Source organism: Carcharhinus amblyrhynchos, chromosome 6, assembly GCF_965287045.1.
Source record: "Carcharhinus amblyrhynchos chromosome 6, sCarAmb.v2.hapA, whole genome shotgun sequence".
NCBI lineage: Eukaryota > Metazoa > Chordata > Chondrichthyes > Carcharhiniformes > Carcharhinidae > Carcharhinus > Carcharhinus amblyrhynchos.
In genome coordinates this window covers 61,043,404-61,056,294 of record NC_137329.1, presented here as the reverse complement: position 1 = coordinate 61,056,294, position 12,891 = coordinate 61,043,404, and the positions used below count along the sequence as shown (strand labels likewise).

General features: G+C 43.8%; 1 protein-coding gene across 1 annotated transcript in view; it reads right to left on the bottom strand.

The window, feature by feature from the left end:
• LOC145344339 (astacin-like metalloendopeptidase) overlaps nt 1-12,891 on the bottom strand; it is a 228,578-nt gene that overhangs the window by 200,714 nt on the left and 14,973 nt on the right. Inside the window, exons 4-5 of the mRNA XM_080191469.1 lie at nt 10,774-10,929; nt 1,907-2,027 (exon numbers count right to left, since the gene is read on the bottom strand). Coding sequence (XP_080047595.1) covers nt 1,907-2,027; nt 10,774-10,929 — 277 coding nt within the window. The remainder of the gene's footprint in view (nt 1-1,906; nt 2,028-10,773; nt 10,930-12,891) is intronic.

Sequence of the window (12,891 nt, the reverse complement as noted above, 5' to 3'; positions counted from 1 at the left end):
GACCATCCTGACACTACGACAATGGATGAATGAACACTGCTCAACAATCATCAGGCAAGAGTGTTCTCTTCCTGTTGGCGAATACTTCAGCGGGTCACGGGCATTCGGCCTCTGATCTTCGGGTAAGCGTTCTCCAAGGTGGCCTTCACGACACACAACAGCACAAAGGTGCTGAGCAGAGATTGATAGCCAAGTCCCGCACACATAAGGATGGCCTCAACTGGGATTTTGGGTTCATGTCACACTATCTGTAAGACCCATGACTTGCCTGGACTTGCAAAATCTCACTAACTGTCCTGTCTGGAGACAATACACATGTCTTTAACCTGTGCTTAACGCTCTCTCCACTCACATTGTCTATACCTTTAAGACTTGATTACCTGTAAAGACTTGCATTCCAATCATTATTTTGTAAATTGAGTTGTGTCTTTACATGCCCTGTTTGTGATCAGAACTCCCACTCACCTGTCAAAGGGGCAGTGCTTTGAATGCTAGTGGCTTTTGTTACCAAATAAACCTGTTGGACTTTAACCTGGTGTTGTGAGACTTCTTACTGTGTTTACCCCAGTCCAATGCCAGCATCTCCACATCTTCACAGAGGCTGCCAGGGGATTCACACCAGCAAAGGCGGGGCAGGCAGGGCCTAATCCCACCTGAGAGGCTGGCATCAGTTAGCTGAGCAGACCACTGTGCGTCGATCTCTCAGGGAGATTGACATATGCTCCCTGGGCCCCCACTCCACCCCCCCCCCCCCCCCCCCCCCCACAATAACCCTCTCCCACTCCCCATCAGTGGCCTCTCGATTGCTGGCCTACCGATGTCATCCCCGGTGGCTTACCCAACACCACCCCCCCCCCCTCCTCCATAGCCAGCTCTGATCACCCTCTTCTCTCCCCCACTGATCCCTAATGCAGAGTAGCAGAAGTTTCCCTTCCCCCTAACAACCCATTAGTCTGGCCCCTTCCACCAGTGCCAGGGTGCCAGACTGGCACTGCCCAAGGAGAACTCCCACTCCGCATCCAACTTCCCAGAGAAGCCTGTTCTTACTGGTGAGGTAATTGTGCCTGGTCCCTATTGATGGGGATCAGCTTTAATCCTCACTGGTGGGCACTTCTCCCAGCAGGAGGAATGGGGTGGGAAACATTGGTGAGCCCAGAAAACACCTTTCCAAACTTGCTAATGGGATGGAAATGAAGATTTCAATATTGCAATCAGCCTCGCACTGATTTCCAGTGCGAAGTTGATTATGTTGTCAAAAATGGCTTGGGAAAGTCTTGATTGGCAGGACACAGGTTGTGACTCCCGCTACAGGCCTCCCTTGACATTTCCTAGTCCACTGCCCTACTCAAGCAGCATAAGTAGGTCAGGATAATCCAAAGGTGTGTCTTCACATCCTTCCCAGTTGAATTACTCACCATCCCTGCCCCCACCATGGGACTTAGTCCTCAATGGGAGAATTCTGCCCTACCCCTCTGGCTACACATCCATGGTTTTTCTTATTGCTGTCACACAATGTATTCTTAGTATTAATGAGTTTTTCACTAACTTCATAATTTTATTTCATGGTCCTATCTTTGGTCATTTACTTTGGATTCCCACTTTTATTTCTCTTCCTTAGTCTCATTTCTTTGCACTTGTTCATGTTAAATACAATTGTCACTCATCCATTCATCCTTCCATTATATCTATGACTTGGTATTTGATATACCTGGTCCCTGTTTAAAGATTCACTCGCTTTTTGCCAATAAATTGCCTTTGTGCAGTTTTATTTTCCTATGATATATCCTACTTCTGGGTAATGGCTGAGAACAGTAACACATATACCTTCTTAAATTCTATCAAGCATATATAAAAATTTGTTGATTACATTGGCAAGCTCAGTACTTGCCTATATATTTCCACTTACCCAGGTTCTGACACAACGGAAATATAGCTACGTTCGTTTCTGTCCTTATAGTAAAACTTTATGCATGTTAGGGAATTAATTTCATCCAGAGATCTTTTTATTAATTTTCTGTGTTCTGGCTCTGGAATTAAAGCACAAAACAAACAAATTGAATGTATTTAGCTTACTGCCATGGCTAAATATGGCGAACAGACATTTCTATTTACAATCTAAAGAATGTGGTAATACTGTGCCTTTAAAAAATGTTGAAATGTTTGTGTCATATTTCTTGTGCAGGATTTCTTTTAGTAGTCAGTTTTATTTGTTGGTGGTGTTTTGTCTGTAACCAGCAGTCTCCATGTTGTTACTGTAGCAGCATAATTGATCTTAACTGCTAAAATGTTTGTTTTAATCGAGACTAATGCTATTCTGTTACTTTAGTATTTTCCCCTAGGTTTATTCAAAGTAAGGCTTGATAAGGTTGATTGATAGGAAAAATCACATGAATAGGCAGGATTAGGCTTACACAGAGAGATCAAGTCAGTTGCTGCTTGAGATCTTCAGAGTGAGGTAGCTTTCTCTGTGTATCTCTCTCTTTTTCTAGATGTGGAAATTGGGATCTGCCAGGAAATAAGTCCCTTTCTCTGGAAGCTGCTGTATCGAAGTCAGAAGTCTTCCTGCATCTGTTCAGAGGAGTTAAAAAATTGTGGATCTAGCATCCATGTGAGCGGCTAACTTATTCTGACAAGGGATTACTATATGTGAAGATATTGCTTTAATTTGAAATATAGAGATAGTTAGCTGTTAAGAATTATACTTTGTCAAGTAAAGTATTTCAATTGGTAAAAGGTTATACTAACTCTTTTTGTTATGTTTTACTTGTGTTGGTAAATAAATTTTGTTTTTAATAAAAGCTTCCTAGTACATCAATCAAATCATACTTGGAGCAAAACAGGTTATGCTCGTCCTAATGCCAAAATCCAAAAAAATTGAGGTCTAGGCTAACTTCATAGAAACGTAGAAACAGAAAATAGAAGCAGGAGTTGGCTATTCGGTCCTCCAAGTCTGCTCCACCATTCATTAAGATCATGGATGATCAGCAACTTCAATACCTGAATCCTACTTTTCCCCTCATATCCCTTGATCCCTTTAGCCCAAAGAGCTTTGTCTAATTTTGTTTTGAAATCACACAATGTTTTGGCCTCAACTACTTTCTGTGGTAGTGAATTCCACAGATTCACCACTCTCTGAGTGAAGAAATTTCTCCTTACCTCAGTCCTAAAGCATTTACCTGTCGCTCTATAGCAAGGACATCCCTTCCTCAGATAGAAACACTAAACTGCACACAATACTCCAGGTGTGGCCTCACCAATGTCCTGTATAATTGCAGCAAAATATCTCTATTACTATATGCCAATCCTATTGTTATGGAGGCTAACATACTACTTGCCTTCTTTACTGCCTGTTGTATCTATGTGCTTACTTTCAGTGACTGATGCACAAGGACAACAAGGTCTTGCTGCATTTCCACCTCTCTCAATTTACACCCATTCAAATAATAATTTGCCTTTCTATTATTGATATCAAAGTGGATAACCTCACATTTATCCACATTATACTGCATGTGCCATGCATATACCCACTTACTTAGCCTGTCTCCATCCTGCTGAAGTATCTCCATATCCTACTCACAGCTCACCCTCCCACCATACTTTGTATCATCTGCACATTTGGAGATAATACGTTTAGTTCCCTCTTCCAAATCACTGTACAATGTACCTTGCAGTTTCTGATCTGGTCCCTAACAAAATGATTTACAAAAAATGAAGCTAAAGGAATTAGAATAACCTGTGTGAAGAAATACATAGTTTTTATTTTAATGGCCATGGTGGAAAAGCTGTCCAGCTTCATTAATCCTAATCCTAGCTTCCTATCACTGCCTTCATACATAACCATCTCACCTGACTGCTGCCACTGAAACAACCCCAGTTATCTGCTTCAGAAGATTTCATCGTTGCCCCTGATTGAGCCAGGCTAATGTCCCAGAAGTGACTACCTCATACAGTAATGCTGCTGGAACTTAAGAGTAGCCGACTTTCCAACTGGCTGGCAACTTAGAGGCAGGACATCATGCCCTGTGAGGGATCAGGTGGGGAGGAAGCTTTGACCCTGCCTAACCATGTAAAATAGCATCTTCGCTTCTACAACCAGGGTGACCCCTGTTTTGAGCTCATGGTCTGGGCCACGGCCTCCATGTTATATCTCAGCCAAAGAGAATGAATTATGCTAAAAACAGGATAAAGTTTCATGAATCAAGACACTGTTAATGCAGCCTATGGCACTTGGAATGACAATAATGCATGCAAAGCTTTCTGTTTCTTCGTCCTGCTTTGCTCTGTCTATGAGTGAACACATTTGCCTTGGCATAGTGAACCTCAATGATCGTCCTGATACACAGTGCACAACAAAGGCAATATATCATTAATGTTACCTGTCGTAGCACAGAACAGCCCCAAGGTGTAAAGGTTTTAGTCATAATCACTTTGAAGGCCATAGACATTACTGTCCAGAACCTTTCTCAGGCTACAATTGTGGCCACAGCAGCTGATCAAGTTCCATGGTGAAGTTGAGTGAGGTGATCCATTTTGCATCAGACATCTTATGCAGTGCCTTCATTGTTCCTCCTTTCTGCATCTTCTCTCTTTTGTAAATACATTGAAAATAGGAGCAGCAGAAACTCTTTGACCCTGCTCTTTAACATAATTTAACCACTTGTTTTAATGCTGCACTTCACAAAACAGTCAAAAGCAGACTAGAACCAGCAAAACATTGTTCCTAGAACTCAGTGTTCAGTTGTGAAATGAAAGGAATTGCCAGAAATAAGTTCAGAAGTTAAAGAACAGCACAAAGATAAACCAACATCTGATGTCAACATTCTAGGCTTCAAATGTTCCTTGCTGATTTTCGGTGCCATGATTTGCTGGGAAAGCTGAACATAAAACTTTTAGTCCTTTAAATGTATATCTTACCTTTTGGCAAAATCATATTTTAATTGGTGTAACTTCACACCAATTTAGGAAATAGTAAGGGGAGTGATGAAAAGATTCCTGAGCTAATTATCAGCCCATTGAAACACATTATGAATGTTCCCTCTGTGGCCAATAGGTCTTGTCATTGGATTCAAACTCAAAGCAACTGGTCCAGCAGTAGGGATGTTACCATAACGCCACTAAATCTCCTGACAAAATCATTAAACCATATAATGTAGCAATTATGGCTGATAAGAATCTTGCAGTTCTTGATATTGCTGCTTCTGAAAAGCATTGACTTACCAAATATAAAGATAATACAGTAGAATTCTTATTTACAGCCCCACAAAGGACATGAACTGAACATAACGGAAGTGCTCCTTCCAACTTGCAACTCAACCCTAGGAGTTGATTGTCCTTTCCAGAGTGGTCAGCTTAAATACTTGTGATACACTCAAAAGGGCATTTTTCCCAGTTGTAGATATCTTGCCCTCACTGCATTTAACATTATCTGCAGCATATCAGCAATAAACAGAATGTTATATTCCATACCCCATTTAGTACAATTATTTCTGTAAGTTCACCCATCATAAAATTCCTAAATTATGCCATTTCAGCATTTGTTAGTTCTTAAATTATTGTAGTTTCATTTTGTCTTCAGTTCATTATCCAAGAGACCATTCAATGTGCTAACCTCTCCTAATGTAATTAAAAACTTCCTATTATCAGATTTAACTTTTATGACCTCTTGTTCTAATCCAATACTTTAACTAAATGTTTATTGTTTGAAATCTTAACTACCAAGATTAGATCACTTCTTATACATCTTTTTTTCACATGGAAAAGCTAAAATTTAACCAGCCTGCTGAATAATCCAGATTTCTTGGGCCAGTAAATATCTTCATGCCTCTCCTCTATACCCCTCCAATGTTTGAATTTGAATTTCTCTCGAACATGTCAATATCAAAATGGATGTAACTTTCAAGGTATGATCTAGGCAAGTAACATCTACAGTTGTATGCTGTTGTTTTAATTATGTTGGATAACATCCTTTATTGATTTCTGGTGGACATGTTTTGCACTGGGCCGTAACGTCTTTTTCAACCTCTTTCTTATACATTTTAACACCATATGTGGAGTACGAATGTTGTTCATTATTTATTTCCTTTATAAAAAAAAATCTCTATTAAACTTGATCTAACATTGCACCAACAAATTAATTTTGTCCAACTAATTATGTAATATTTGTGCTGCTTCCTTAATGGGTCTTTGGATGACGCTTGTGGAAGGCATGTGCACTTATTTATTACTGTTCATGCAGTCCTTCATGTGATCAGTATTGATGGCAACTTTATTAAAATGTCAAGGTTATCTGAACTGAAGCGCAGTGAATTTACAAGCAGAGGTGATCAATTAAACGTTGCCTTACATAACCTCAGTATCTGGAGAATGGAAGCTTTTCCAATAGAGAAATGTTAATGGTAAGCATGCAGTTAATGGCAGGACCCTGAAGAGCATTGATGTACAGAGGGATCTTGCAGTTCAAGTCCATAGCTCCCTGCAAGTGGCCACACAAGTAGATTAAATGGTAAAGAAGACATATGGCGTGCTTGCCTTTATTGGTCAGGGCATTGAGTACAAGAGTCAGGATATCAAGTTGCAACTTTATAAGATTTTAGGCTGCACTTAGAGTATTGCATTCAGTTCTGGTTGCCACATTCCAGGATGGATGTGATGGCTTTGGAAAGGGTGCAGAAGAGGTTTACCAGGATGCTGCCTGGATTAGTGAGGATGAGGTATAAGGAGAGACTGGATAAACTGGGTTGTTTTTTCTGGAGAAGCAGAGGCTGAGGGGAGACCTGATAGAAGTCTACAAAATTATGCGATGCATAAATAGAGTTTAAATGTCTAATACTAGAGGGCACCTGGCACCACATGGGGCAGGAAGATACCAGTTCCCTTTGGCAGTAAATGTCACATTGGCCTTCAATTTCTACACCACTGAATCCTTCAGAGCCTCCAGCAAAGATTCCTGCAGATCTCATAGTTCTCTGTTCACAAGTGCTTTCGTGAGGTGATGGAAGCCCTATGCTCCCAGGCAGGCAACTACATCTACTGTGACATGGGTCAACAAGAAGCCCAGGCTGCAGGCTTCACCACCATCGCCAGTATGCGCAGGGGTCGATAGACGGCACAAACATTGCCCTCTTGGCACTGTACGATCAAGGGCTGCCCTTCGTTAATTGAAAGGAATTCCACTCCTATTCCCATGCCCGTGACCACCAGATGAACATCATGCAGGTGTGTATACACTAGTTGCGGGGGGGCGTGCATTTTAGCTTCTTGCACAGGTCAGACATCCTCAGTTCTTTGAGGGCGACTCAAGGCTGCCGCTTTAGCTCATGGAGGACAAGGGTTAGCCCCTGCAGCCGTGGCTGATGATGTCAATGCAGAGGCCCTAGACCAATATGGAGAGCTGTTTCAATGAGGCCCAGGTTGCCACCCAGTTGTCAGGCTGCTGATGATGTGGTTCCACAGCCTGGACCACTCTAGAGTTGCCCTCCAGTACAGCCTCCTGAAGATCTCCCATAACATTGTGGTCTGCTGTGTGCTCAACTGCCTGGCAGTAGGGAGACATCCTGGAGGAGGTGGACACTGCTGAGGAGGACGAGGCCCATTAGAACATGGAAAATGAGCTGAGGAGGTGTCAGAGTGTGGAGGACAAGCAGCAACAAGGGTCCGACAAAGCAGGACAGCAAGGGAGGTCATCACCATGACAAGTTTCTGCCAGTAGGAGCCGTGAAGTCCATCAACTTCAGACCCCACATCCCTCTGAGTGCCCTCATCCTGCAAACCCTCACCCCTCATTCTCACCACCTCCCCCCCACCCCCCTCCATGGATCCCATTGACATTACATCAGGGTGATGGGCCTGAGTTGGCCATGTTCACTAATTACTGCTATGCGCCAGGCAGTGATGCTGCCCTGGTGCAAACAAATCTGATTCCTACCAGTCCTCTAATTACACACTGGTGTCCGGCCCACATCTGAATGAGATTTGGGGGCACCACCATGTGGCCCTATGCCCTAGACTTGGGAGTGATGTTGAGAGGAGGGAGTGCAGTGCTGAGGTCTGGTGGAAGAGGAGAATGCCATGCCAGGCTGCTTGTCACATTGCCTATATGGCCCCCACATCTAGGATAGCTTGGAAGGCTGGTGGGGAATGGAGCAGAGGAGCTCAGGCCGCTGACCTCATAACATTTATGCTGTTTTTGGATGAGCACTTGTGGGAAGTCTCTCTTGCACAGAATAATGCTTTGAGCTTCTATGTGTACAGTGGGGATATGGAAATCCCTGTGGGAGGCAGATCACAAACAGCTTAGTCACAGCTGTGGGGCGCAATAACATTTAATGGTAATTATCTACATTGCCAATAACCCTATCTTTAACTACAGTGAATACTTTCTTTTGGTGACCGTACAACTTCTTAACTCTTCTGTGGCCTACCACTATATCTTGTTGCACCCCAAGGTGCACATCTGAGGTGGAGATGATCAGCTACGTTCAGCTTTGATGCTCTTGGTGAGCATCCCTTGAGGACCGGGAACAGGAAGACCCCAGCCAACTTTCGGCTGTCATAGAAGTAATCGTGCCAATGAGATGTACCAGTGTCAGGAAGCAAGCATTTGGAAGGGCTGCTGATGGCTGGGGTTTCCTGGGTGGAAGGCCCTGGTATGGGTTCCAGTGATTGCTCTTCCATTAGGGTGCCCATGGGCCCCTGGGACACTCCATGGGACAGTGGAGCAGTTGGACGATGCTCTAGAAGCCTTTGGGCCATCTGGCTCTGCTAATCCTGGAGGCCTAACTGTAACTGCACCATGGTGTGCAAGCCCTCAGCAATGGTCCTCTGAGTTTGGAACAAGCATTGGCGCCCCTCAATGAATTTGCTTTAAGTCTGAACCAAGCTTTGGATTCTCTCAGTGAGCACCTTCTGAGACTGGGACAAGTTCTCATGGCCCGCAACCATGGCTTGCTGTGTCTTGAGCATGCTCCTGGGGCCATCAGCCATAGTCCACAGTGAGTCAGCCATGCGTTGGACCCTGCTACCCATGACGACCATTTCAATGCCCCAGGGTTTCCACTGCAGTTGCCACCCTTGCAGTGTTGACCTCAGTGCCATGCAATGCTGGCACCACCTCCTGTGACTGAAGGTTGAGGGAGTCCATGTTCCCTCTAGAATGTTTTGAAGGAGTAACAAGCCCAGCGAACCATTGATGATCAGCGATATTCAAGATATGTTGCAAAAGAAAATAAAAGTTTTTAGTGGGTACAAGTTGGACAAATCAATGGAGTAATTAGTGAAGTTTAGAAAGTGCAGAATGGATCTTAAGAAAGCAAATAGGGATATGAGAAAGCCAAAAATAGGGAAAATCCCAAGATATTCTAAAAGCATATCAATGGGAAGAGAGTAACCGGACAGAGAATAGGGCTCATTAGGGACCAAAGGGGCAATCTGTGGATGGAGCCAAAGAACATTAGTAGGGTGTTGAATGAATACTTCATATCTGTCTTCACCCAAGAGAATGAAGATGAAGGAGTGGAATTCAGGGAGAGAGTCTGCAAGGTTCTTTCATTGCATTAAGAGTCATAAATTGACATAGGGAAGGACAACATAGTGGAGGTTTTGGCAGCTTAAGATGATACTGTGCCTTTAAAAATGTATTTTAATCATATTGTCTGCAATTTTTTCAAGCAGGCCTGGCCTCTTTTTTTATTGTTATCAGTGTCCTCTAATTGTTGCCAAAACAGCATAATGGGCATCTTGTTTATTTTTAATCTGAGCCTAATGCAGTTTCCTTTACTTTTATGACCTTTTTTGGAATTGTTGGGTAGAGCCTGATTGACAGTACCTTGGGACAGTTATTTTTCACAGGAAAATACAGGGTTTTAGTTTCATTTTGTCTGAAGTTTGTTTTGTCAGAAGCTGTTTATAGACTGAAAGCAGTGTTCTCTATCTCCCTGAATTTAAAATTCTGCTGTCTATGAGGTGCAGCTAGCAGTAAAGGCAAGCAGTATCTCTGTTTGTGTCAAGATGTGCTGAAAAAGGACTGGAAAAGCCTCAGTGTTTTCAATTCACATCTTTCGGACAGTGGAAGGAAACCGGAGCACCTAGAGGAAACCCACGCAGACACGAGGAGAACATGCAAACTCCACCCAGACAGTGACCCAAGCTGGGAATTGAACCCAAGTCCCTGACGCTGTGAGGCAGCTGTACTAATGATCTGTATCTGAAGAAGGATGCCCTTGCTATTGAGGGAATGCAGCGAAGGTTTACCAGACTGATTTCTGGGGTGGCAGATTTGTCTTATGAGGAAAGGCTATATCGGTTAGGGTTATATTTACTGGAGTTTAGAAGAGTGAGAGGGGATCTCATAAAAACTTATAAAATTCTAACAAGGTTAGACAGGGTAAAAATTCAGAAAAATGGGGGGGTGGGTAGAATCCAGAACTAGGGGTCATAATTTGAGGATAAGAGATAAACCTTTTAGAACTGAGGTAAGAAGAAATTTCTCCACTCAGAGGGTGATGAATGTATGGAATTCAATATCTCAGAGAGTACTTGAGGCCAAAATGATGTCTGATTTCAAGAAGATATAGCTCTTGATCCTAAAAGAATTAAAGGATATGGGGGGAATGGGGGATGAGGATATTGAATTCAATGATGAACCATGATCAAGATGAATGGTGGAGCAGGCTTGAAGGGCCAAATGGCCTACTCCTGCTTCAAATTTCTATGTTTCTATGTTTTTGAACTTACTACATAATATATCCATGACAAATATTAATGTAACTCACTCACGGTATCCATCAGCGAGTTTATATGGGATATAAACATTCCCATCTTTTGAAGCAGGCCATAAGCAGCTTCTTCGCTCATTACTGCAATTCGTAGCATTTCTAGTGGTATCAACTAGAACGTCTCCGTACTGGATTTGTTCATTTTCTGTATGTTTTACTGCAAAACAAGAACAACAAAAATCACGTTATATATCCAGAGCTAATAATGCATAATAAACATTCATTGTTGCGAACTGTACAACTGAGTAGGAAATAACTTTGTATAAGATCACACCATCCATTTTAGCAAGTTGATACAACTTTCTAAACAATGTCACCTACAGTTGACAACTTTTATGCATGTTGCTGACTTTCATGTATGTTGCTGACCCCAGGCAGCCCCATCCCCCCCCCGCCATCAGACTGCCCCCCAGCCCCCTCCTCGGGAGGCAGGCCCCCCTCAGCAGAGCCCATCCCCAACCTACCTCGATTGCTGCCCTCCCTCCACCATCCTTCTGACTTGCACTCGTTGATGTGGAGATGTCGGCATCGGACTGGGGGGACAGTCAGAAATCTCACAACACCAGGTTAAAATCCTCTTGGACTGGTGTTGTGAAAATTGTTACTGCACTTGTTGGATAGCCTGCAGCACTTCCTGGTCTTCCGTTGGCGTCTGCCGGAGGAGGGGACGAGTTCAGATGGATCTCTGGTTTGGGGGGTGTGGGCTGGCAGTGATGGAGGATGGGGAGAGGATGGACTTGGGAGAATCTCCACCACCGTCCCCCCCAACCAGTGATCCATCTGGACTTTAACCTGGTGTTGCAATGTTGTGAGACTTCTTACTGTGTTTACCCCAGTCTAACACTGACATCTCCACATCAACAAGTACAGATCAGAAAGATTGTGGGGGGTTGGGGGGGGGGGGGGGAGGGGCGGTGGCTGCCTCCCAGGGGGTTCGGATTGCAGGGGGGTGGGGAGGGAGGGCGGGGTGGTGGGTCTGCTGGGGTGGTTAGCAGGGGGCCTGCGAAAGGTGTTCGAGGAGATGGGCTTCAGAGGTTCCCCTGCAGAATAGGAATCCGCTTTGGATTTTTATTCTGCAGGTTGGTAATAACACGGATCCGGAACGGATCCGAAGACGGTAAAGTGGGATTTGGCGGTAGAATTGGGCGCATGGTTCATTAAGTCAATTTAAATGCACGCTAATGCATTTAAATTGTTGGGCCGCCCGACTGGGGCACGGACCAGATCCGCACCCAAATTGGGTGTCAGTAAAGGCGCGATCTGCTCGGTTTTGGGTGCAGATCGCTTTGCAGGCCTGACGCCCGAATTTACCGCGATTTCGCGCCCAAAAACGGGCGGGAATTTTTGGTAAAATTGGGCCTGTAGTGTAGCTGCAGGGCAACTATCAGCTAATAATGTAACATCTCTGTGTGGCCTACAAATGACAGGTTGTGCATCACTACCAGAGCTCTATACCAATTGGAAGTGCCATATTATTTGATAAAATTTCTGACTGTCGAAGCAGACTAGTTCTGCAATGCTTCCCTGCACATTCACCTCCACACCACTGGAAAAGGTGGGAAATGCGCTTTCTTGAAGATGGCATAAGAAGTCCCTCCCACTACAACAAGACCACCTGAATGGAGGTAGCAGAAGAAATGAGCAACTGTGGAGTCCCCTGTCAACCACAGCACTGGATTGTACAGGAAACAGGTCAGCGACCTGCTCTGCATCGTAGGTGCCAAGTGTCACATTTTCAACAGGCGTTTCCTATATGGTCATCAATGTATGTGTGAGAGGGTTAATATTTGATCAACTTTGTGCCACAAGGCAATTGAGACCAAACCATCTGGAGGTTTGCCTTGGGTGCATTTGGTTGCAACATGTGTGTGACAGAAGCATAAGTATGATGAGCATCCATGCAAATAAGAGGTTAGGAACCAAATGACATATCAGTAGCTTTGGACTTTATCAAGCAGGAGAAACAGACCCATAATACCAAGGAGAGGAGATGCACTGGAGAGAAGCTTCTGACCCAAAGCACATCAGCAGCTGAGGAGGAATTGGAAAAGATTTTTGGCGAGGAAGGAATACAATCATAAAAACTGGAAAAATCAAATGGCCAATGGTAGTTTAGATG